General features: G+C 38.0%; 1 protein-coding gene across 1 annotated transcript in view; it reads left to right on the top strand.

Moving 5' to 3' along the window:
- BST1 (bone marrow stromal cell antigen 1) overlaps positions 1-25364 on the top strand; it is a 55642-nt gene that overhangs the window by 6319 nt on the left and 23959 nt on the right. Inside the window, exons 4-6 of the mRNA XM_027770441.1 lie at positions 17126-17208; positions 20544-20620; positions 20945-21037. Coding sequence (XP_027626242.1) covers positions 17126-17208; positions 20544-20620; positions 20945-21037 — 253 coding nt within the window. The remainder of the gene's footprint in view (positions 1-17125; positions 17209-20543; positions 20621-20944; positions 21038-25364) is intronic.

The following is a 25364-nucleotide window of genomic DNA, read 5'->3' as shown; positions in this document are numbered from 1 at the left end:
AAAGAGGATACGGAATCTTGGGGCAAGAGAGAGCAAAGTGTTAGGGTTTTACATGGGTGCCCTGAGAAAGCCTCGCTGAGACACTGATGTTTGAGCAAGGCCCGAGGAGGTAAGAGTGGGTGTTTTCAGACACTGAGAACAGCAAGTGCAAAGGTGGTAAGGTGAGTGTATCTGGCATATTTAAGAAATGAAGGAGGGCAGCCAGTGAAGAGGAAAGTAGCAGGCTCTTGGACTACAGGAATGAAGGGGGTCCGGGTGGCACAGGACGTTCTGTGGGCTGAGGCTTTCAGTGTGGGTGAGAGGACAGCTTTGTAGGTGACAGCCCAAGGGAACACAGCCAGTTCTCGAAGGGTCAGTGACCAGACAACCTCGGTTTGAATATTATGTGGAGGTGGGGAGAGAATGGGGAGAGGTGTGATGGAGAAATAGGAAGAAAAAGAGAGTTTCTCAGAAAGCCAGATATTATTCCCCAACTCTCACCTGCTACTACCATTTCTATCTATGCCATACAACCAGGGGTCTGAGGTTAAGAAGGAAGTGAAATTCAGTGGTTTGGATCAGCTAAATAATGAGATGTCATGTCAGGGAGTCCTGTGAGGCAACCAACAATAACGATCAGGCTCTGTATTCATTCACACAAAAAAATGTTTGTGACTTATTTTTAAGTAAAAAAATCAAGGTTCAGAACACTATAGTTGGTATGATGCCATTGAAATTAAAAAAAAATATATATATACATGATACATCTATGAAAATGTACACATAAAAATAGTCAAGAAGTTACCATCCTAAATTATTTTTTAAATGATTAAATAATTCTTAATTTATTTTATTTGTTGTTATTATTGTTATTATTTAAAAATTTGCTATGGGGCATGTACACTCATCAGAGAAAGATAGGACGGGGAGAGAGAGAGAGAGAGAGAGAGAGAGAAAGTGAGCAAGCAAGCTGCCAGATCTGGGATTTGAACTGGTCAGACATGTGAGAGTCCAGTGCCTTAACCACCACACCACCTGCTGGCCCCCATCCTAAATTATTAATAGCAGTTCTTGCTGGGAATATGAACTTACAATTTTAAAATTTCTTTTCCCATATTTACTGTTTTGTTTGTAACTTAGAGATGTAACTTATGAGAATAAAATATTTTTAAATAAAATATTCTTTAAGTAAGTAAATGGTATAATACTCACCTGTTGTTCACAGTCTAAAACCAATAAAGTATAAACTAGGCAAATGTAGAAATTACTGATGAAACAAATAGCAGCCCTTGCTTTAGGAAATGGTAGAAAGAGCACTGAGCAGCTGGAGATTTCAGTTCTAGTCGTCGTATCAGCACTATCCACAGAACCTCTCTTGGTCTTGCTGGGTCTCTTAGCTCTTTTCTGAAAGACTGGGACACTAGCCTACAGAGATAATAGCTTAAAATATTTTCAAATCTAGAGTATGTTCAAATAATATGATTTTTTAAATGGCATATGATCTGAATAGACATTTCTCTAACAAAAACATAAAGTGGCCGCTTCTTCTCAGACAGAACACCAAATGCCTCCGGTTGCAACGGCAGGGCCCAGAAGCCCTGGGAGTAGCTGGACCACCTGGTCAAAGACATGAAGATCAAATCCCTGGAGGAGATCTCTCTTCTCCCTGCCTAGCCGTTTGCGGGGGGGCCAGCAGGTGGCGTGGTGATTAAGGCAGCTGGACTCCTGCAAGGCTGACCGTGGTTCGAGTCTGGGACCTGGCAGCTTGCTTTCTCCTTTTCTCTCTCGCTTTCTCTGGTCAACTTCAAAAAAATAAATTCTAATATAACAACAAAAAAAGAAAAAAAACATAAAATGGCCAACAAGTATATGAAAAAATGCTCAATATCACTGATCATAAGGGAAATGTAAATCAAAGCCACAGTGAAATATCATCTCACCTCAGTTAGAATGGCTAGTATCAAAAACAAACAAACAAACAAAAAACAAAAACAAAATAAAACAAATACTGGCTAGGATATGGAGAAAGTGGAATTCTTATACACTGTAGGTGGGAATGTGAGTCAAGTACTACATCCATTATAGAAAACAGTAGGGAGGTTCCTAAAAGAAAACAAAATTAAACCATCTTATGATCCAGTAATACTGCTACTGGGTATATATCAAAAGAAAGGAAATCAGCTTGTAAAGAGATACCTGTACTTCCAAGGTTATGGAAACACTACTCACAATGGACAGGATGTGGAATCAACCTAAGTGTCCATCAACAGATAAATGGATAAAGAAAATATGGGCTATATACACAATGGAATACTATTCGCCCTTAAAAAAGGATGAAATTCTGTCATTTAATACAACATGCACTGGTCTGGAGACCCACTTTCTTAAGTATGAATTAAGTAATGGTCCTCTTTTATGTAATATGCATTGCCTTACAGAGCTACTCTTCTTTAAAAAATAATTATTTATTCAATTTAATTTATTGTTATTATTATTATTATTAATTTGCTATTGGGCGCATGAGCTCATGAGAGAGAGAGGGAGAGAGAGAAAGAGAGAGAAAGAGAGAGAAAGAGAGAGAAAGAGAGAGAAAGAGAGAGAAAGAGAGAGAAAGAGAGAGAAAGAGAGAGAAAGAGAGAGAAAGAGAGAGAAAGAGAGAGAAAGAGAGAGAAAGAGAGAGAAAGAGAGAGAAAGAGAGAGAAAGAGAGAGAAAGAGAGAGAAAGAGAGAGAAAGAGAGAGAAAGAGAGAGAAAGAGAGAGAAAGAGAGAGAAAGAGAGAGAAAGAGAGAGAAAGAGAGAGAAAGAGAGAGAAAGAGAGAGAAAGAGAGAGAAAGAGAGAGAAAGAGAGAGAAAGAGAGAGAAAGAGAGAGAAAGAGAGAGAAAGAGAGAGAAAGAGAGAGAAAGAGAGAGAAAGAGAGAGAAAGAGAGAGAAAGAGAGAGAAAGAGAGAGAAAGAGAGAGAAAGAGAGAGAAAGAGAGAGAAAGAGAGAGAAAGAGAGAGAAAGAGAGAGAAAGAGAGAGAAAGAGAGAGAAAGAGAGAGAAAGAGAGAGAAAGAGAGAGAAAGAGAGAGAAAGAGAGAGAAAGAGAGAGAAAGAGAGAGAAAGAGAGAGAAAGAGAGAGAAAGAGAGAGAAAGAGAGAGAAAGAGAGAGAAAGAGAGAGAAAGAGAGAGAAAGAGAGAGAAAGAGAGAGAAAGAGAGAGAAAGAGAGAGAAAGAGAGAGAAAGAGAGAGAAAGAGAGAGAAAGAGAGAGAAAGAGAGAGAAAGAGAGAGAAAGAGAGAGAAAGAGAGAGAAAGAGAGAGAAAGAGAGAGAAAGAGAGAGAAAGAGAGAGAAAGAGAGAGAAAGAGAGAGAAAGAGAGAGAAAGAGAGAGAAAGAGAGAGAAAGAGAGAGAAAGAGAGAGAAAGAGAGAGAAAGAGAGAGAAAGAGAGAGAAAGAGAGAGAAAGAGAGAGAAAGAGAGAGAAAGAGAGAGAAAGAGAGAGAAAGAGAGAGAAAGAGAGAGAAAGAGAGAGAAAGAGAGAGAAAGAGAGAGAAAGAGAGAGAAAGAGAGAGAAAGAGAGAGAAAGAGAGAGAAAGAGAGAGAAAGAGAGAGAAAGAGAGAGAAAGAGAGAGAAAGAGAGAGAAAGAGAGAGAAAGAGAGAGAAAGAGAGAGAAAGAGAGAGAAAGAGAGAGAAAGAGAGAGAAAGAGAGAGAAAGAGAGAGAAAGAGAGAGAAAGAGAGAGAAAGAGAGAGAAAGAGAGAGAAAGAGAGAGAAAGAGAGAGAAAGAGAGAGAAAGAGAGAGAAAGAGAGAGAAAGAGAGAGAAAGAGAGAGAAAGAGAGAGAAAGAGAGAGAAAGAGAGAGAAAGAGAGAGAAAGAGAGAGAAAGAGAGAGAAAGAGAGAGAAAGAGAGAGAAAGAGAGAGAAAGAGAGAGAAAGAGAGAGAAAGAGAGAGAAAGAGAGAGAAAGAGAGAGAAAGAGAGAGAAAGAGAGAGAAAGAGAGAGAAAGAGAGAGAAAGAGAGAGAAAGAGAGAGAAAGAGAGAGAAAGAGAGAGAAAGAGAGAGAAAGAGAGAGAAAGAGAGAGAAAGAGAGAGAAAGAGAGAGAAAGAGAGAGAAAGAGAGAGAAAGAGAGAGAAAGAGAGAGAAAGAGAGAGAAAGAGAGAGAAAGAGAGAGAAAGAGAGAGAAAGAGAGAGAAAGAGAGAGAAAGAGAGAGAAAGAGAGAGAAAGAGAGAGAAAGAGAGAGAAAGAGAGAGAAAGAGAGAGAAAGAGAGAGAAAGAGAGAGAAAGAGAGAGAAAGAGAGAGAAAGAGAGAGAAAGAGAGAGAAAGAGAGAGAAAGAGAGAGAAAGAGAGAGAAAGAGAGAGAAAGAGAGAGAAAGAGAGAGAAAGAGAGAGAAAGAGAGAGAAAGAGAGAGAAAGAGAGAGAAAGAGAGAGAAAGAGAGAGAAAGAGAGAGAAAGAGAGAGAAAGAGAGAGAAAGAGAGAGAAAGAGAGAGAAAGAGAGAGAAAGAGAGAGAAAGAGAGAGAAAGAGAGAGAAAGAGAGAGAAAGAGAGAGAAAGAGAGAGAAAGAGAGAGAAAGAGAGAGAAAGAGAGAGAAAGAGAGAGAAAGAGAGAGAAAGAGAGAGAAAGAGAGAGAAAGAGAGAGAAAGAGAGAGAAAGAGAGAGAAAGAGAGAGAAAGAGAGAGAAAGAGAGAGAAAGAGAGAGAAAGAGAGAGAAAGAGAGAGAAAGAGAGAGAAAGAGAGAGAAAGAGAGAGAAAGAGAGAGAAAGAGAGAGAAAGAGAGAGAAAGAGAGAGAAAGAGAGAGAAAGAGAGAGAAAGAGAGAGAAAGAGAGAGAAAGAGAGAGAAAGAGAGAGAAAGAGAGAGAAAGAGAGAGAAAGAGAGAGAAAGAGAGAGAAAGAGAGAGAAAGAGAGAGAAAGAGAGAGAAAGAGAGAGAAAGAGAGAGAAAGAGAGAGAAAGAGAGAGAAAGAGAGAGAAAGAGAGAGAAAGAGAGAGAAAGAGAGAGAAAGAGAGAGAAAGAGAGAGAAAGAGAGAGAAAGAGAGAGAAAGAGAGAGAAAGAGAGAGAAAGAGAGAGAAAGAGAGAGAAAGAGAGAGAAAGAGAGAGAAAGAGAGAGAAAGAGAGAGAAAGAGAGAGAAAGAGAGAGAAAGAGAGAGAAAGAGAGAGAAAGAGAGAGAAAGAGAGAGAAAGAGAGAGAAAGAGAGAGAAAGAGAGAGAAAGAGAGAGAAAGAGAGAGAAAGAGAGAGAAAGAGAGAGAAAGAGAGAGAAAGAGAGAGAAAGAGAGAGAAAGAGAGAGAAAGAGAGAGAAAGAGAGAGAAAGAGAGAGAAAGAGAGAGAAAGAGAGAGAAAGAGAGAGAAAGAGAGAGAAAGAGAGAGAAAGAGAGAGAAAGAGAGAGAAAGAGAGAGAAAGAGAGAGAAAGAGAGAGAAAGAGAGAGAAAGAGAGAGAAAGAGAGAGAAAGAGAGAGAAAGAGAGAGAAAGAGAGAGAAAGAGAGAGAAAGAGAGAGAAAGAGAGAGAAAGAGAGAGAAAGAGAGAGAAAGAGAGAGAAAGAGAGAGAAAGAGAGAGAAAGAGAGAGAAAGAGAGAGAAAGAGAGAGAAAGAGAGAGAAAGAGAGAGAAAGAGAGAGAAAGAGAGAGAAAGAGAGAGAAAGAGAGAGAAAGAGAGAGAAAGAGAGAGAAAGAGAGAGAAAGAGAGAGAAAGAGAGAGAAAGAGAGAGAAAGAGAGAGAAAGAGAGAGAAAGAGAGAGAAAGAGAGAGAAAGAGAGAGAAAGAGAGAGAAAGAGAGAGAAAGAGAGAGAAAGAGAGAGAAAGAGAGAGAAAGAGAGAGAAAGAGAGAGAAAGAGAGAGAAAGAGAGAGAAAGAGAGAGAAAGAGAGAGAAAGAGAGAGAAAGAGAGAGAAAGAGAGAGAAAGAGAGAGAAAGAGAGAGAAAGAGAGAGAAAGAGAGAGAAAGAGAGAGAAAGAGAGAGAAAGAGAGAGAAAGAGAGAGAAAGAGAGAGAAAGAGAGAGAAAGAGAGAGAAAGAGAGAGAAAGAGAGAGAAAGAGAGAGAAAGAGAGAGAAAGAGAGAGAAAGAGAGAGAAAGAGAGAGAAAGAGAGAGAAAGAGAGAGAAAGAGAGAGAAAGAGAGAGAAAGAGAGAGAAAGAGAGAGAAAGAGAGAGAAAGAGAGAGAAAGAGAGAGAAAGAGAGAGAAAGAGAGAGAAAGAGAGAGAAAGAGAGAGAAAGAGAGAGAAAGAGAGAGAAAGAGAGAGAAAGAGAGAGAAAGAGAGAGAAAGAGAGAGAAAGAGAGAGAAAGAGAGAGAAAGAGAGAGAAAGAGAGAGAAAGAGAGAGAAAGAGAGAGAAAGAGAGAGAAAGAGAGAGAAAGAGAGAGAAAGAGAGAGAAAGAGAGAGAAAGAGAGAGAAAGAGAGAGAAAGAGAGAGAAAGAGAGAGAAAGAGAGAGAAAGAGAGAGAAAGAGAGAGAAAGAGAGAGAAAGAGAGAGAAAGAGAGAGAAAGAGAGAGAAAGAGAGAGAAAGAGAGAGAAAGAGAGAGAAAGAGAGAGAAAGAGAGAGAAAGAGAGAGAAAGAGAGAGAAAGAGAGAGAAAGAGAGAGAAAGAGAGAGAAAGAGAGAGAAAGAGAGAGAAAGAGAGAGAAAGAGAGAGAAAGAGAGAGAAAGAGAGAGAAAGAGAGAGAAAGAGAGAGAAAGAGAGAGAAAGAGAGAGAAAGAGAGAGAAAGAGAGAGAAAGAGAGAGAAAGAGAGAGAAAGAGAGAGAAAGAGAGAGAAAGAGAGAGAAAGAGAGAGAAAGAGAGAGAAAGAGAGAGAAAGAGAGAGAAAGAGAGAGAAAGAGAGAGAAAGAGAGAGAAAGAGAGAGAAAGAGAGAGAAAGAGAGAGAAAGAGAGAGAAAGAGAGAGAAAGAGAGAGAAAGAGAGAGAAAGAGAGAGAAAGAGAGAGAAAGAGAGAGAAAGAGAGAGAAAGAGAGAGAAAGAGAGAGAAAGAGAGAGAAAGAGAGAGAAAGAGAGAGAAAGAGAGAGAAAGAGAGAGAAAGAGAGAGAAAGAGAGAGAAAGAGAGAGAAAGAGAGAGAAAGAGAGAGAAAGAGAGAGAAAGAGAGAGAAAGAGAGAGAAAGAGAGAGAAAGAGAGAGAAAGAGAGAGAAAGAGAGAGAAAGAGAGAGAAAGAGAGAGAAAGAGAGAGAAAGAGAGAGAAAGAGAGAGAAAGAGAGAGAAAGAGAGAGAAAGAGAGAGAAAGAGAGAGAAAGAGAGAGAAAGAGAGAGAAAGAGAGAGAAAGAGAGAGAAAGAGAGAGAAAGAGAGAGAAAGAGAGAGAAAGAGAGAGAAAGAGAGAGAAAGAGAGAGAAAGAGAAAGAGACAAAGCAAGCTGTTAAGTCTGGGACTTGAACTACAGGTTGCCATGTGGAACTCCAGCACCTTGACCCTCATGTCACCTACTGGACCCAAGAACTACTATTTTTTTTTTGGTTTCAATGTTTTCAAGTTTTTTATATTTTTAAATTAATTTACTTATTTTACATTCTTTCACTGAACATCATCAAAGCATACAAAATGCGATTTCCCATCCAAAATACACTGTAAAGTAACTTTCATGTCATTGTCAACAAATAGCTTTACATTTCTTGTCTCTTATACATATATTTATCACCCCATTTCTCACCCTCCTCCCGCACTGACTCTGATATCTGCAGTTGCTTTTTATTCCTTTTTAATTTTTCCCCACATTTCACTAATTCACAAAATATCTTAATTAATCTAAATACTAGCAGTAGCAAGTTCAGCTGACATATACATATCTGTGAACACATGTTGACTTTAGTTGTGAAACTCTGTGGGTAGAATGAATATACTATAAAGTAGCACCTAGCTGAGGCTATATAGTTTACTATGGTCACTAAATAGGTATTCTTTTTAATATAGTTTTTTAATTTCAAGAAAGGCAGTTTTAGCTTTAATAAATTAAAATAAAAAATGTTAAGGGAACTTTACTTAAGACTTAAAGCCAGGAAACAAATTAGGATTCTGTTTGAATAGTAGGTGCATGGACCTGTCCACAACTCAAGACAAGACAAAAATCCTTAACTCTGGAAAACAAAGCGTAGAAGATCAGTAATATTTTAGTCAAAAGTCCTAAAATTCTATTTCACCAGTTCAGTCTCATGTGCTTAATCTATCTTCTGTTGTGGCACGACCTTTCCATTTAAAATCTGGAAGATAATGTTCAACTCTGGACTTTTCTCTACCATTAAGCTGGCCATTTTCTTAGATGTTTTAGAACTCTTATTTCTGTGTATGTGACTTTAGTTTTCCTGATATAGCACTCCCTTCAGAACTTTTTGGAGAACTGGTCTGGTTTCAGTAAATTCTTTCAGGTTTTGTTTATTTGAGAATGTTCTTGTCTTCTCTTTCTGTATGAAGGATTATCTTGCCAGATATAGTATTTTTAATTGAAATTCTTTTTCAACTTTGAGTATATTTTCCCATTCTTTCCTTGCTCACATTGTTTCTGATGAGAGGTCCGCTTTTAACATAATGGGATATCCTTTGTAGGTAACTTAAAATTTTTCTCTTGCCAATCTTAATATCTTGCCTTTGCTGTGGTTTTGGTCAATCTGGCTATAATGTGTCTTGGAGAAGATCTTCCTGGGTTGATCCTTTTTGGGGTCTTTTGCATTTCTTGGGACTGGATCTTTTTTCTTTTTTTCCACTTACTTAACTTTATTTTTTAAATTTAATTATTTATTTTTGTATATACATTCAATCACATTGTTTAGTTTACAATGTGAGCATTTCAATATGTGAACATTTCTCGCCAGTCCCATTGATCAAAATATCTTCAACCGTTAACACCACACCTCCTCAGGGACTGGATCTTCGAATGCTTCTCTAGGTTTGGAAAGTTTTCTTGCAGGATTTCATGGAATAGGTTATCGATGCCCTTAGTCTCTTCACCTTCTGGGACATTGATTATCCAGATGTTTGAATTTGAATGTTTAATGGTATCTAGCATTTCTCATATATTATTCTCATTTTTAGGGGCTATTTTCTCAGTCTTTGTGGTAGATTTTACTAGTCCAGCAAGTCTGTCTTCTCCACTGAGATTCAATTTTCTGTATGATCTAGTCTGCTTTTAATATTTTTTCATTTTCATTTTATTTTTAAATTTCATTTTCTTTTATACATTCAATCACATTATTTATCTTACAAAGTGAATATTTCAACAGGTTAACATTTCTCACTAGTCCAGTTGATAAAACTATAAAATACCTTCAACAGATAATACCACATTTCTTTGTCCCATTAATGCTTTACCTCTCTATTTTTCTTCTAAATGTCCTTCCTAAGACCCTCTTTTATACACACTATATCTGGTATTCACATCCATTTACTGTGTTTCTATATCCTTTACTCAATCAGTTTCAGTCATAGAGTGTGGACACTCAGTATATATTAAGCGAGGACATACAGTGTCTCTCCTTCATAGCCTGGCTTGCTTCACTCAGCAGTAAATCTTCCATATTCTTCCACTTTGTGTCAAAAGTCAGGGTTTTGTTGATTTTTATGGCTGAATAGTATTCCATAGAGTATACTATGCCACAGTTTTTCTATCCATTCAACTGATTGGTTTCATGTCTTAGCAATTGTGAATAGTGCCACAATAAACATCGATGTGCGAGCACTTTTCTGATTAAGAATTCTTCTGTCCTTTGGGTAGATACCAAAGAGTGGGATTGCTGGATCATATGATAGTTCTGTTTGTAGATGTTTGAGGAATCTCCAAATTGTTCTCCACATTGGCTGGACCAATTTACATTCCCACCAGCAGTGTAAGAGAGAGTTCCCCTTTCACCAAACCCCCGCCAACACTTATCATTTTTTTTTTTTAAATCTTAGACATTCTGACTGTGGTTAGGTGACATTTCATTGTTGTTTTGATCTGCATTTACCTTACAAAGAGGGATGTTGAGCATTTTTTCATATGCCTTTTGGCTATTTGTATGTCATCTTTAGAGAGTGTTTTTTTTCAACTCATTCTCCCATCTTTTAATAGGGTTGATCATCTTTTTTGGGGACAGCTACTTGAGTTCCTTGTGTATTCTGGTTATCAGTCCCTTATCTGATGCGTAATTTACAAAAATATTTTCCCATTCTGAGGGCTGTCGATTCACACTAACTACTGTCTTTTGCCATGCAGAAACTTCTTAGTCTGATGTAATCCCACTTGTCTATTTTGGGGATTATCGACTATGCCTTGGAGGTTTTATTTAAAAAATCTTTACCTACTCCAATGTCTCCTAGAATTTCCCCAGTGTTTTTCAGGAGCAGTTTTATAGTTTGAGGTCTTAGATTTGATCTTTGATCTACCTTGACTTGATTTTTGTCAAAGGTGAGAAGTAGGAGTTCAGATTCATCTTTCTGCAAGTGGAAATCCAGTTTTTCCAGCACCATTTGTTGAAGAGATTTTCCTTTTCCCACTGGATTGACAAGGTACCACCCTTGTCAAAAATTAGTTGACTGTATGTTTGGAAATTTATTTCTGGGGACTCTATTCTGTTCCATTGGTCCACATGTGTGTTTCTGTGCCTGTACCTGTTTTGATTACCACAGCTTTGTAGTATATATTTGGGTCAGGACGTGAGATGCCGCCCACTCTACTCTTCTTGTTCAGAATTGCTTTGGCAATATGGGGTCTTTTATGATCCAGACAAATTTTATGATTTTCTTTTCTAGATCTGTGAAGAATGTGACTGGTACTTTGATTGGCATTGCATTAAATATGTAGATTAATTTGGGTAGAATTGTCATTTTGATTATATTAATTCTTCCAATCCAGGAACATGGGATGTCCTTCCACTTTTTTGTGTCATTTTCAATTTCTTTTTTTAGCTTTTCATAGTTTTCCTTGTGGAGGTTTTTAAGTTCTTTGGTGAGATTTATTCCTAGGTATTTTATACTTTTTGTGGCTATAGTAAATGGGATAACTTTTTTCAGTTCTATCTCAGTTTGCCTGTTGTTCATATATAGAAATGCTATAGATTTCTGTATATTGATTTTGTATCCTACAGCTTTACTGTAATCACGTATTACTTCCAGATATTTTTTCATGGAAACCATTAGGTCTTTTATGTATACAATCATGTCATCTGTGAATAGAGAGAGTTTCATCTCTTCTTTTCATATTTGAATGCCTTTTATTTTTTCCTCTTTTCTGATTGTGTTGGTGAGGACTTCCAATACTATATTGAAAAGGAGTGAAGAAAATGGGCATCCTTGTCTTGTACCCATTTTTAGTGGAAAAGCTTTCAGCTTTGTTGCATTGAGGATGATGTTCGCTATGGGTTTTTCATAGACAGCTTTAATTATGTTGCGAAATGACTCTTCTATGCCAATATTGCTGAGAGTCTTGATCATGAAGTGGTGGTGTATCTTATCAAATGCTTTTTCTGCATCAATCAATATGACCATATAGTTTTTATCTTTCTTCCTGTTAATATGGTGTATTGCATTTACGGTTTTGTGTATGTTGAACCAACTTTGCATTCCTGGAATAAAGCCTATCTGATCATGATGTATAATCTTTTTTATAAGTTGTTGGATACAATTTGCTACTATCTTGTTGAGAATCTTTGCATCTATATTCATCAGAGATATTGGTCTATAGTTTTCCTTCCTCGTCCTGTCTTTATTTTAAGGATAAGGGTGATAGAGGATTCATAGAATGAATTAGGGAGTGATTCACCCTTTTGAATCTTTAGAAATAACTTGAGCAGAATGAGGGTTAACTCTTCCTTGAAAGTTTTGTAGAATTCAGAGGTGAATCCATCGGGGCCAGGGCTTTTCTTTGTTGGAAGGTTATTTATTACTGATTCAATCTCCTGGCTTGTTATGGGCCTATTCAGACTTTCTACATCCTCCTGGCTCAATCTTGGTAGATTATATGTGTCCAGAAATTTGTCCATCTAATCCAGATTGTCTTGTTTCTTGGCATATAGATGTTCATAGTATCCCCTAATAATGTTTTGTATTTCTACTATCTTTGTTGTTATTTTGCCTGCTTCATTGCAGATTTGATTCACCTGGTTCCTTTCTCTCTTCTTCTTAATAAGTCTCGCTAGCAGTGTATCGATTTTGTTTTTCTTTTTAAGGAACCAGCTTTTACTTTTATTTATTTTCTGTATAGTTCGTTTATTTTCTATTTCATTTATTTCTGCTCGTATCTTTATTATTTCCTTTGTCCTGAAGTTTTTTGGATCTTTTTGCTGTTGCTTTTCTTTCTTTTTTATTTATTTATTTATTTTTTGGAGAGGCTTATCACTATAGGGCGCGAGCGCTTGCCAGACAGAGACAGAGAGACAGAAAGCGAGAAATCAGCCCCCAGCGGGGATGGTCACGCCGCAATCCCTTCTCCTCCATTCTCCTCTCGGGATCTTGGGCATGCACGCACACGCACCCGGCGTGAGTTTTAAGCCACCGGGTCCGTGACACGAACCGCGGTCGACTACGTGGGAGTCCAGCGACATAGCCATTACGCTAACTGCTGGTTCCCTGCTGTTGCTTTTCTGAGGCATGATTTTAGGCAATCCATTTGCCTTCTTTCCATCTTCCTCTTATGTGCATTAATTGCTATGAACGTCCCTCTTATGACTGCTTTTGTAGTGTCCCAAAGATTATGGAAACTCATGTCCTCATTGTCATTGGCTTCCATGAATCTTTTGATTTCAATTGTTATTTCTTCAGTAGCTGTGGAGTCATTCAGGAGTAGATTATTTAGTTTCCATGCATTTGAGTATTTTTGAAGATTTCTCTTGCAATTAAACTCAAGTTTAATTCCATCATGGTCGGAGAAGATGCTGGATATAATTTCTATGCCTTTGAATCTGCAGAGGCTTGCTTTGTGCCCTATGATGTGTTCAACCTTTGAGAAGGTTCCATATGGGGATGAAGAAAAAATTGTATCTCTTGGTTTTTGGATGGAAAGTTCTATGGATGTCTGTTAAGTCCATTTGATTTGTTGTTTAGCTCTTTCATCTCTTTACCTATTTTTTGTCTAGATGATCTGTCCATAGGGGATAGTGCGATGTTGAGATCTCCAATAATTAGTGTGTTGCTGTCTATCTCCCCTTTTAGATCTAACAGTGTTTCCTTCATATATTTGGGTGCTCCTGTGTTAGGCGCATAGATATTTGTAAGCATTATATCTTCTTGATCTATTGACCCTTTTACTACAATATAGTACCTTCTTAGTCTCTTTGAATGGTTTTTGTTTTAAAACCTGTTTTGTCAGAAATTAGTACCATGACTCCAGCTCTCTTTTGGTTCCCATTTGCATGGAAAACCTTTTTCCGACCCTTCACTTTCAGTCTAGGTATGTCTTTAACTATTAAGTAGGTTTCCTGTAGGCAACAGATAGAGGGTTTCTGGTTTTATTTTTTTTATTTTACTTTTTTTTCATTCAGCCAGTCTGTGTCTCTTGATTGGAGAATTTAATCCATTAGCATTCAATGTTATTATCAATGTTACCAGACCTGTCCTGACGTTTAAGTTGGCCATTGTCTTAGTTGCCTTTATTTCTTTGTTTCTGACTGTTAATTCTTTAGTTTTCCTGGAACAGTACTTTCTTCAGGGTTTCTTGAAGAGCTGGTCTGGTATTGGCAAATTCTTTCAGGTTTTGTTTGTCTGAGAAGATTTTAATCTTTTTTTTTTTTCCATGTGAGGGATAATCTTGCAGGATATAATAATCTTGGTTGAAATTGTTTCTCTCTTAACACTTTCAATATGTCTTCCCATTCTTTCCTTGCTTGCATTGTTTTCGTTGAGAAGTCTGGTGTTAGCCTGATGGGATTACCTTTGTAAGTCACTTATCATTTCTCTCTTGCTAGTTTTAGTATCTTGTCTATCTGTGGTCTTTGCGAGTCTGGCTAGGACATGCCTTGGGGAAGATCTTGGATTGATTCTATTTGTAGTCCTTTGTATTTCTTGGGTCTGGATGTTTGAGTGCCTCTCTAGACTTGGGAAATTTTCTTCCAGGATTTCATGGAATAGATTTTCCATGCCCTTATTAGTTTCTTCACCTTCTGGTATACCAATTATTTGAATGTTAGGGCGTCTAATGGAATATAGTGTTTCTTGTATATTATCCTTGCGTTCTTTTTTGTTGTTGTTGTTATTTTTTCTATGCTCTTGGTGGTTTTCTTTATATCAGAGGTTTTATCGTCTATGTCAGAGATTCGATCTTCCGCATAGTCTAATCGACTTTTAATAGTTTTGAGAGAGTTGTGTTTTTTTTGAGAGGTTTTTGCTATAGGATGTGTGTGCTTGCCAGAAAGAGATAGACGGAGAGATAGAAAGCAAGAAATCATCCCCCAGGGGGGATGGCCACACCGCAATCCCATCTCCTCCATTCTCCTCTCAGGATCTTGGGCATGCCCACACACCTGGAGTGAGTTTAAGCCACCGGGTCCAGGACTTGAACCGTGATCGGCTACATGGGAGTTCAGTGACATAGCCATTACACTAACTGCTGGTCCCTTGAGAGAGTTTTTGATTTCCTGTATTACAGACTTCATCTCTAATAGTTCCATCTGATTCTTTCTTAGCATGCCCATTTTTTCTTTCATATTGAGGAAGGACTTCCTAAACTCCTGTAGTTCATTGTCTCTTTTCTGTTTCAACTCATAGAATTTGGTCACCATGAATGTTCTAAATTCTTTCTCAGACATTTTGGTAATGTCTTCGAGTCTGTTTTTTCGAGAAATGGAAGAGAGTCATTGGGTTCTTTTGATGGAGACATATTTCCTGTTTTATTCAGCCCTGAGGCTCTTCTTCTACTTCTAGCCATTGGGAGATGTATTCACTTTGGAATACCTTTTAGGAGAATGTTTCTTTGACTAGGAGCAAGTGTGTTTCCCTTTTGCTATGGACTCATGAGTGCTGAAGTCTCTCTTCTGTTGTGTTTAGCAATGTGGTCCAAGGAGGAATATTCTACTCAGGTGTCTGAAGAGCAGTATCTCCTTTCTTGCAGGTGGTACAGTAAAAGGGAGGATCCCAGAGAGTCTTACAATACTAGGGTATTTCAGAACTGTGATTCTAGACCTATCTAGACTATCCTGGAGGGCAGAGAAAGAGGAAGAGAGGACAAAATAAGTGGGAAGAAAATAACAAGGAGAATAAAGAAAAAGTGTGTCATGTGCTAGTGTGGTGCGTGATTTCACAAGGGGTCTGGAGATGGAAGTGAGGTTGCTGTAGAGCTGAGGGCAGCCCTCGCTGACAGAGATGGAAGTCTCTGGGCTTTGGGGTGCTTGGGCTGGAGCTGGGGCAGGGGACCCTACCACAGTGTCTTTTAGGCCAGGGGTCTGGAGATGGAAGTCACTTTTAATACTTTTTTTTTTTTTTGGGAGAGGTTTTTGCAATAGGGCGAGTGCACTCGCCAGACAAAGAGAGACAGAGAGACAGAAAGCGAGAAATCACCCCCCAGGGGGGATGGCCACGCTGCAATCCCTTCTCCTCCATTCTCCTCTCAGGATCTTGGGCACGCACGCACACGCGCTCGGTGTGAGTTTGAAGCCACCAGGTCTGGGATGCGAACTGTGGTCAACTACGTGGGAGTCCAGTGACATAGCCATTATGCCAACTGCTGGTCCCACTTTTAATACTTTGAACAGAGGTTTTGAATTCCTATATTAGAACCTTCATACCCAACAGTTCCATTTAATTCTTTTTCATGGTATGTATTTCCTCTTTCTGCTCTCACATGAATTTCCTCACCTCCTGGAACTCGTCAGCTCTTTTCTTCTGTAGTTCGTTGTCTCTCTTCCCTTCTATCTTTATTAGCTTTGTCGCTATGAATATTCTAAATTCTTTATCAGATATTTCTGCGAGTTCCATTTTACTGTCTGTGGATGAAGAGGAGTTATTCTTTCCCCTTGGGAGAAAGGTATTTTCTTTGGTTTCTCATTTTTTTTTGTGCTTCTGCAGTGATTTCTAGTCATCAGATGGGTTATTCGTTTCTTCCTAGTTTCTAGAAGTTCAAACTGAGTGATCAGAGGGGCACAGGAGGAGGTGATGTGCAAGTCCTTTGCCATTTCATTTTTCTCCCTTTGTGCCACAGATTCTGTGGGAATCGAGGAATATGTTCATCCGAATAGTATTTGGATGCGTGGGTTTGTTTCACTTAGACTTGTCTAGACAGTGTGTGGAGACAGGGTGACTTCTCAGCAGAACATCTTCATTTCTCTTTTCCCTGAAAGCACTAGATCTCAGCTCCCATGGAGGACTCAGTCTTCTTCTGAAGGCCTGTCCTTTTTTCAGAACTATTTAAAAGCATTGGGAATCAGTAAATTTGCATTGCCTCCGTAATAGCAATTCCCTTTAGAATGTATACATTTTGCCCTAATTGGTCCATTTTGAAGAATAACTTGTTAATTACCACTTTCTCCTTTCTTAGGAAGTAAATGGTAAGAACATCTCACATCCCATAGATTTACTGAATTATATTTTTAAATTTAAAATTTTAATATATGTTAGCATTATATGTGTGTGTTAAATAGTTATTTAATTCATTTAATTTACCAGAGAGAGAGAGAGAGAGAGAAAGCAAGCCACCAGGTCTGGCATTCAAACCATTATTGGCCACGTGGGAGTGTCCTATGCCTTAGCCACTATGCCACCTGCTGGTCCCTGAGCATTTTATGTATTTTTAAATATTATATAATTTCTATTTTCTAGCTAAAGACTGTCACTTTCTTGGTCTATTTTTCTGTATTTATTTCTAAGACCAGGGCTAAGAAGGGATTTCTTTTTTTTTCCTGAGGAGGCACTTCTCCCAATAATATGAAGTTGGCTTTTTGTTTGTTTGTTTTCTGTGAGCTCTTGTAGAGAAATAGTCCAGCTAACATTGTGATACTCTGTGGTTGGTTAGGCTCATTCCCTAGCCCACTGCTTAGTTTTCTGCCTTCCTCGCATATATGCCAAGCAAAATGACAAACGTTTTTGTATCATGGATCAGGTTGGCACTCTTAACAGGCCCCTTGTGAACTGGGATGAGGGCAGGGGCAGAACTGTGGATGGTAAACTTGTGCACATTGTACAAAATTCAAGTTAAGCAAGTTTTGTGGTTCCAGAAAATATTTAAAATTAATCTTTTCTGAAGAATTCTTTTCAATGACGCATGTGTGTTGGTTTTGCTTTTAGAACTTGATTACCAATCCTGCCCTACATCAGAAGATTGTGAAAATAATCCTGTGGATTCCTTCTGGAAGAGGGCATCCATGCAGGTAACCCTGGGCATGGGAAGGACGACTCAGTGGCTAAGCATGTGTAGGACCCGTGAATGTGGAACTGAAGGACTTAGAGATTAGGACTCTGGATCATTATTTAACTTTTCTGAGCCTCACTTTCCACTTTTACAACATTCTGATTCAGTCTCTGCCCCACGAAGTTGTGAGGATTTGGGGAAATGAACACTTAACACAGGCTGGCTCTGTGACCTAGTGGTTAAGGCAGCCAGATCCCATTTGGCCTGCCACAAGGGTCGAGTACCAGATCCAATGGGTTGAGAAACGTGCTGAGTGTGTGCGTGTGCACAACCAAAATCCTTAAATAAGAGAGAGAGAGTATAAGAGACTGTGGTATTACCATTCCCCATGGGGTGGGGTGGGGTTTTCTCCTCTCCTCTTTCTCTGTCTCTCTGACAAGTGCATGCTCTCAACCTCTAGCAAAAATGAAAACAAACAACAACATAAAAAACTTAATGTGGAGTCTGGCATAGAGAAAACATTTGGTAAATGTTAGCTATATGTGAGAATATAAAAACAGTCATTATTATTTCTATTTTGCCTTGATTGTTCTTAGTACTACATATCAATGTGATTTTGAGTGCTCTGTAAAATGGGATCATCCCTGCTTCACATAAGACACTGAGACACCTGAGATCTAGATGTGGGGACCATTATTAAATGGGAAGGAAGGAGGTAGAAAACTGAGTCTAAGCATGAGGGGAAGTAGTACAGTGTGATGAGGAGAGGGACTGAACCTTAGGAGATAAGTATTCAGTAAATGTTAATAGTTATTATTGTAAATATTTTAATTTTTACACCAATCCTATGTGATAAAGATTCTTATTACTATTGTTTTATTGATAGGAAAAAATAAGATACAGAGAGATCAAGAAACTTTACTAAGATTGAGAACCAGTAAGTAGGAGAACCATGTGGTTAAATTCCTAGCCACTATAGTATACAACTTCATTGTATCTGCATACATTTTTTAGATTATTTTTTCTTTTCTTTTCCTTTCTCTTCTCTTCTCTTCTCTTCTCTTCTCTTCTCTTCTCTTCTTTTCTTTTCTTTTCTTTTCTTTCCATGCTGCTGTGGCCGCCTATATTCCTTCCCTCCCACCTCAAGAAATTATGGTGGGAGGAGGCAGATTAACTTTTTCTTTATTGCCAACCTATTAGATGTTCATAGTAAAGAATGACAAAGTACATGAAATATAAATGAAAAAATTAATATTCCACATTCCTACCACCTAAAGTTACCTCTTTAGTATAGTGGTCCTTTAACTGAGCATTTGAGTACTGAACTACGACTGCTACTACTGTTTGGAAGTAATCTGTAACATTGATGACATTGAGTATATTGCTGTTGGTGCAGGTGATTTGGGGCATCACTTTGCTAAAGGGAGGGTGAGTTTTTGCATAGAAAAATAAGTCATGACTTTCCCAACAACCTAATAGTATAAACATTTTGTGAGAGAAATTGTGACTTGGAGATTTCTCTGGATCTATTTTTCCCTTGGGAATTCCTAGACTTTCACCCATTTATAAGGGGACATAAAAAAGTTCATAGAAAAAATAGAATTAAGGGCCAGCAGGTGGCAGGATTGTTGAGGCGTTGGACTCCCACATGGCTGACCACGGTTCAAGTCCTGGACCTGGCAGCTGGCTTTTTCACTTTCCCTCTCTCTCTCTCTGTCTCTCTGTCTCTGGTGAAATAAAAAATAATGATAATAAACAAAGTTAAATAAATAATTATTTTTAAAAATAGAATTAAAGTTTGAGTTTATTTTGGTGCCGAAAAAAAACCCCACAACCCATAGTTGTTGTTTTTTATAATATACATTTCTATGAACTTTTTGAGGTCTCTAGTATTTTTTTAAGAATTATTTCTTATTTAACTTTATTTATTTATTTTAATTTGAACAGAGGAGGACAGCACGGAGAAAGAGAGGGGGGGGGAAGTGAGAAAGCAATCCACCAGGTCCAGGACCTGAACTGCGGTCGGCCATGTGGGAGTCCAGTGTCCTTAACTACGACGCCACTACAAGCCCCGAGGTCCCTAGTATTTTTCTCTTTTTTGAGAGGTTTTTGCTATAGGGCACGTGCGCTCGCCAGACAGACAGAGAGAGACAGAGAGACAGAAAGTGAGAAATCACCCCCCAGAGGGGATGGTCATGCTGTAATCCCTTCTCCTCCATTCTCCTCTCAGGATCTTGGGCACGCACGCACACGTGCCTGGTGTGAGTTTTAAGCCACCAGGTCCGGGATGTGAACCACGGTCGACTACATGGGAGTCCAGCGACATAGCCATTACGCTAACTGCTGGTCCCCCTAGTATTTTTTGATATAGTAGAGGTCATGCTTTACCTGTCTTGCCTTTTGTTTTAAGTGTTAGTGCATCCTATGTTATTACAGATGTTTTATACACTTTTACTGATGGCTGATTAATATTATAAGCACCATAGTTGACTTAACATTTCATTGCTGTTGAGCGTTTTAAATTGGTTAAAATACATCTGTATTACAAACAATGATGCCCTACGGATCTTTGTACACCCTGCTTGTGGTAGTCCTCAGTGCTGTGAACAGGTATTTCTGACTTGTCTTCTGGACCCACAGTTTGCACTCACATATTTCTTGAAGTTATTTACATGTGACTAATGCTAGCCGGTAAGCTGTGAGTGGGAAAAGCACATATGACTTCTGGGTAGAAGCCTGTAAGAACTGATCTTTGATTTGTCACCTTTCCCTTTTCCCGGAAAATCAGTCATAATCAGTGACTTTGCAGTTGGGGAAACGTCATCAGTTGGGTCCAAGAGTAAAAATCCCAATAGACTTACGATAAATGTGCAGCGTGAACACGAAACCACAAAGAAATGATAAATGTTAGAGTCCATGGGTATGCTAATAATCCTAATTCGATGGTTATACATTGTGCACGTTTTCACACCTCGACTCTACTCCATTAATATATACAATTATTTTGTGTCAATTCAAAATAAAAATAAATAAATCTGTGGTTCAAAACCACTGTCGTTCTGACTGTTTGTTATGGCAGCTTAATCTAATTTATTCCAGCTGACACAATGCTGTATATTTTGTATCATCTTTATAGGGTGGATTCCCAGACACAGAATTACTTTGTCTATGAATCTTTTACTGAAATTATATTTCAGTGTAATTTCCCCCAAAAAAACAAGCCAGTTTTCAACCCTACTAGCATGTGAAATGCTAAATTTGCCAATACTGAGAACTGTCAGTTTAAAAAGATATGCATTTCATAGCAGAAAAATGATGTCTTACTTTGCTCAAAATGGTTATCTCTTCTTGCAGTATTCAAAGGATAGCTCTGGGGTGATCTACGTCATGCTGAATGGTTCAGAGCAAACAGGAGCCTATCCCATTAAAGGGTAAGAACACCGCACCAACAAATACAACAGAGAATGGCAGTTGTTTTGAGTGGAGGCTAAAAAGAATCGTCCTAATCTCCGATTTAATGCTTGCTTTTGCATATTCAAGTAAAGCAAACTACTTGAGCAGTGTGGTGATTGGAGTGGAGCCTTGTCTGCACTGTTAAACTATTAACAACTGAATGCATGAATTAAATAACCTTAAAAAAAAGTTAATAATGCACTAAAAGCCTTTTTTTTTAAAGTAATGTGTAAATCGACTAACTGAAATGGAGAAAGTATCTTTCTATGTTAAGAATTTTAAAATGTCCTCCTGCTTCTCAGTTATTTTGCAGATTATGAAATCCCATACTTCCAGAAGGATAAGATCACGCGAATTGAGATCTGGGTCATGCATGAAATTGGGGGGCCCAGCATGTAAGTTATAGTGCTCTTGATGATAATAAATGTACAAACATGCTTTTGTGTTTTCCATTTTCAGTTTTGGGAAAGTTATAGCCTTGTCTGTTTCTTATGTGGTTGCAAGAGAAAGAGGCTTGACTTTCTGAGAATGCCACTTGCTAGTCCTGAGCCCAGAGAGAAAACCTTAATCCAGGATATTCCTCTCAGCCATGGAAAATGGAGTTTCTTTCTGAGTGACAAGTAGTTGGATAAGTGAGTTCCTGATACATATGTAAGAATGAAAGCCAGTTTCTCTTTCTTGTCATTTAAAGCTTGAAATCCTCAGAATCAATCCACAACTCGACCTTACGTAACTGACCTAAGAAACTTTTAAGATCTGTGTTTTTTGAGAAACCTCTTGAGGTTATATGTAAATGCAGACTCAAAATCATCCTTCTCAGCAATTAAGGATATGCTGGCATAAACTCAAGATAAAAAAAAGTGGAACCCATTTGGTCCAGAGACAAGCCAGCAGGCTAAAGTTTAACTCTAGCTGGGCAGCTGTGATAGAACCTCAAAAGCAGGATGGGGCCTTGTTCTTCATTCATTAAAGCTACACAGAGGAAGGTTTTGCTAACCCAAGGAATGGATATAACAATGAAAGTGTGTTCTTGGAAAACCCAGCAAATCCCTGTTTCTGACTTCCAGGATCATATAAAACCCACCATATTACTGGTGACACTTTTTTCCTCTCACTTGGGCAATAAGATTGCAATATATTTGTGTACTAGTTACCTAAGTTATATCAAGATCAGCATTTCCCTTGCCAGCAGACAAATTATTCTTATTTTTGCAAGAAAAGCAATGTGTATAATTTATCTTATTTTTTTTTTCTAGAGAGAGATTTTTGCTGTAGGGCATGTGAACTTGCCAGAGAGACAGAAAGAGACAGAGAGACAGAAAACGAGAAATCACCCCCATGGGCCACACTGCAGTCCCTTCTCTTCTATGGATTTTGGGCACACACACACACACACACACACACACACACGTGAGTTTTAAGTTGCCAGGTCTGGCACTTGAACCCTGGTCAACTATGTATGAGACCAGCAACATAACCATTATGCCATCTGCTGTTCCCCATTTATCTTATTTTTGGGAGAAGATGCTATTTATCCAGAAGTTATGGTTGCTTGTTGTTTTAATGTATCAATTAGAGAAAGATTACTCTTGGAAACTATCTTAATGAGATAAGGAATGAAATTTAATGTCATCTCAGCCCATGATTTGTGTTGTGGGAGAGGTTACCAAAAGGGTCAGAATACTTGGTTGTACATGTGAAACTCAGGTTAGAATTAGAAATTGTGAGCTAAGAAAGTGAAGGTCTTAGACAACTCAGAATCAGGGAAAATACATGAAGATTATAGTTAATAAAATTATATTATCTTAAGGATTATTGTTAATCAAGTAGATTTTAGCTGCTCTGTCAAAAAAAGTGTGTGAGATGATAGTGATGTGAATCTGCTTCACTATAATAACCATTTTGTTATTTCTATGTGTCCCATAACATTATGTTTGAAACCTCAGATATACACAATAAAATGTATTTTTAAAAATACCCCTCATAGGTAGAGAGCTGAAACAATGTGACTAGTACCTGGTTGCATCTGGCATGGATTTATGCAAAGAAACAGTAAAATAACAATTAGCTGGTCTCCATTTTAGGTGTCCTGGAGCCTCCATGTCATTGCTTTTTAAAAAACAAAACCAAACCAAACCAAACCAAAAAACCTAAGTAGTAAATCTGATCCACAGAAGGGCATTGTCCCAAATTTTGGCAAGGTTCTAAAAAATTATTCTACTTAATACTTTGCCCTCTTCATTTCCATAATGCCCACTTTGCAAAAACTTTCTCCAATTACTCATTTCCCCTGTGTACACTGTCTCTTTATTAATATTCTAGTGGGCGGATATTTATTTTTCCATTCCACATAAACTAGGGCCTTATTTGCTGTATAAACACCATGCCTGCTAACCTCGTATGGAAATGTTCTATTTACCTGTTTACCTTTATGAATTCATCATGGCCATCAGAGGTGCAAGAATCTTGATTGACGAGATGGTAGGGAGTAGACATTCATACTCTGTCAGTATGCAGTGTGGCAGCATGTAAAGAGACCCTTAAAATGGACTCAAAACTTTGAAAACCTACTTTCAGGAATTTATGCCGTTGGAAAAAAACAACTAAGGATTGGTATGAAAGTGACCTTTCAGGGACCAGCAGATGGCATAACGGTTATATCACTGGACTCCCACATAGTCAACCACGCTTTAAGTCCCAGACCCGGCGGCTTAAAATTCATGCTGGCTGCATGTGCATGCTTGCCCCAGATTTCAAGAATATGGAGGAGAAGGGATTGCAGTGTGGCCATTCCCCGTGGGGGGTGATTTCTCATTTTCTGTCTGTCTCTCTCTGGCAAGTGTATGTACCCAATAACAAAATCTCTCTTAAAAAGAAAAAAAAAAAGTGATATTTCAATAACATTTCTTGTAGTATACATGGTATTGAAATATAGGAATTGACTAGATCTTTAACACGAGGGGACTGGTTATGTGTGTTATGGTCTGTTACATAAGAGAGGCCATTCAGGAATTCAAAATAATGCCAAAGGAGTATACACACGTGCAGAGTGAGAGAGACATATGGATTAAATGAAAATACAAAATACATTAGATGTGAAGTTTCATTGACATTCATATTAAAAAGTCTTGCAGAAATAAATGTATTTTTTGAAAGTCTAGAATGATATATCCCAGAAGATAGCAGCAGCTATCTCTAGGGATGTGAAATTTGGAGAAATTTTTTCTTTTTGTTTATTTGCATTTTCTAATATTCTTAACTTTTTATATTCTTATTGTTATTTTTTAACTTTATTATATTTTTTAAATTTAAATTTATTTATTTACATTCATTCACTATACATCATTACAACATACAAAATGAGATTTCCCATCCAGAATACACTGTATATTAGCTCCATCAAGCACATCAACATACATGTTAGCATCAACAAATACTTTTCCATTTCTTGTTTCCTGTATATTTTGCTTTTTTTTTTGTCATCCTTGACTCCCTCTCTCTCACCCTTTGCCATGTCCCACCCTCCTCCCACACTGTCTCTGGTATCCATGGTTGCTTTCTATGCCTTTTCCCCCCATTTTATTGATTTGCTAATGAACTTAATCTAAATATTTCCAATAGTAAGCACAGCTGATATATGCATATCCATGAACACAAGTCTAACTTTAGGCATAAACCTCAGTGAGTAGAATAAACATACTATAGAGTAGCACCTAGCTGGGACTAGATAGCTTACTGCAGTTATCAAATATGCATTGTTTTTAATTTCAAGAAAAACAGTTTTTGTGTGATTTTTTTCCTCCTGAAACTTTTTTTTAAATTAATTAATTTACATTCATTGCCTAAACATTGTCACAGCATACAAAATGTGGTTTCCCATCCAGAATATACTTCATAGTGGCTTAATCATGTGTGTTATCATCAAAAATTTTCTATTTCTAATTTCATAAATATATATTTACTCCTATGTCTGACCCTCTGCCCTTTCCCACCCTCTTCTCACACTATCTCTGGTGTCTACAGTTGTCTTTCATTCCTTTCCCTCCCACATTTTATTGATGACACAATTTCTTAAATAATCTAACTACTTTCAGTAGCAAGTTCAGCTAGTAATTTCAAAAAAAGCAGTTTTGAATTGGTAAGGAAATTTGCTTAAAACTTAAAGCCTGAAAACAGGTTAGTATTCTGTTCCAATAGTAGGTACATGAACCTATTAACAGCTCAAGACAGGACAAAAACTCTTAAAACTGGACAACAAAGCCTAGAAGAAAAGCTGCACTATTTTAGTCAAAAGTCACAGAATGCTATTTCACCAGTTCAGTCTCATGGACTTAATCTATCTTCTGTGGTGGTTCAATCTTCCCGATTGAATTCTGGGATATAATATTCAACTCCAAATTTGTCCCTATGATTGAGTTGGTCATTTGCTTGATTTTTCTTATTTCTGTGCGTCTGCATTTAATTTTCCTGACATAGCACTCCCTTGGGAACTTGGAGATCTGGTCTGGTGCTGGTAAATTCTTTCAAGAACAGACAATTATCTTGTCTTTTCTTCCCATCTGAAGGATAATCTTGCCGGGTACAGTATTCTTGGTTGAAACTGCTTTTACCTTAACACTTTGAATATATTTTCCCATTCTTTCCTCGCTCATATTGTTTCTGATGAGAGGTCTGCTGTTAGTCTGATGGGATATCCTTTGTAGGTAACTTGCCATTTCTCTC

This window comes from Tupaia chinensis, unplaced genomic scaffold (assembly GCF_000334495.1).
Source record: "Tupaia chinensis unplaced genomic scaffold, TupChi_1.0 Scaffold000138_1, whole genome shotgun sequence".
Lineage (NCBI taxonomy): Eukaryota > Metazoa > Chordata > Mammalia > Scandentia > Tupaiidae > Tupaia > Tupaia belangeri.
This window is presented reverse-complemented; position numbering and strand designations above follow the sequence as displayed.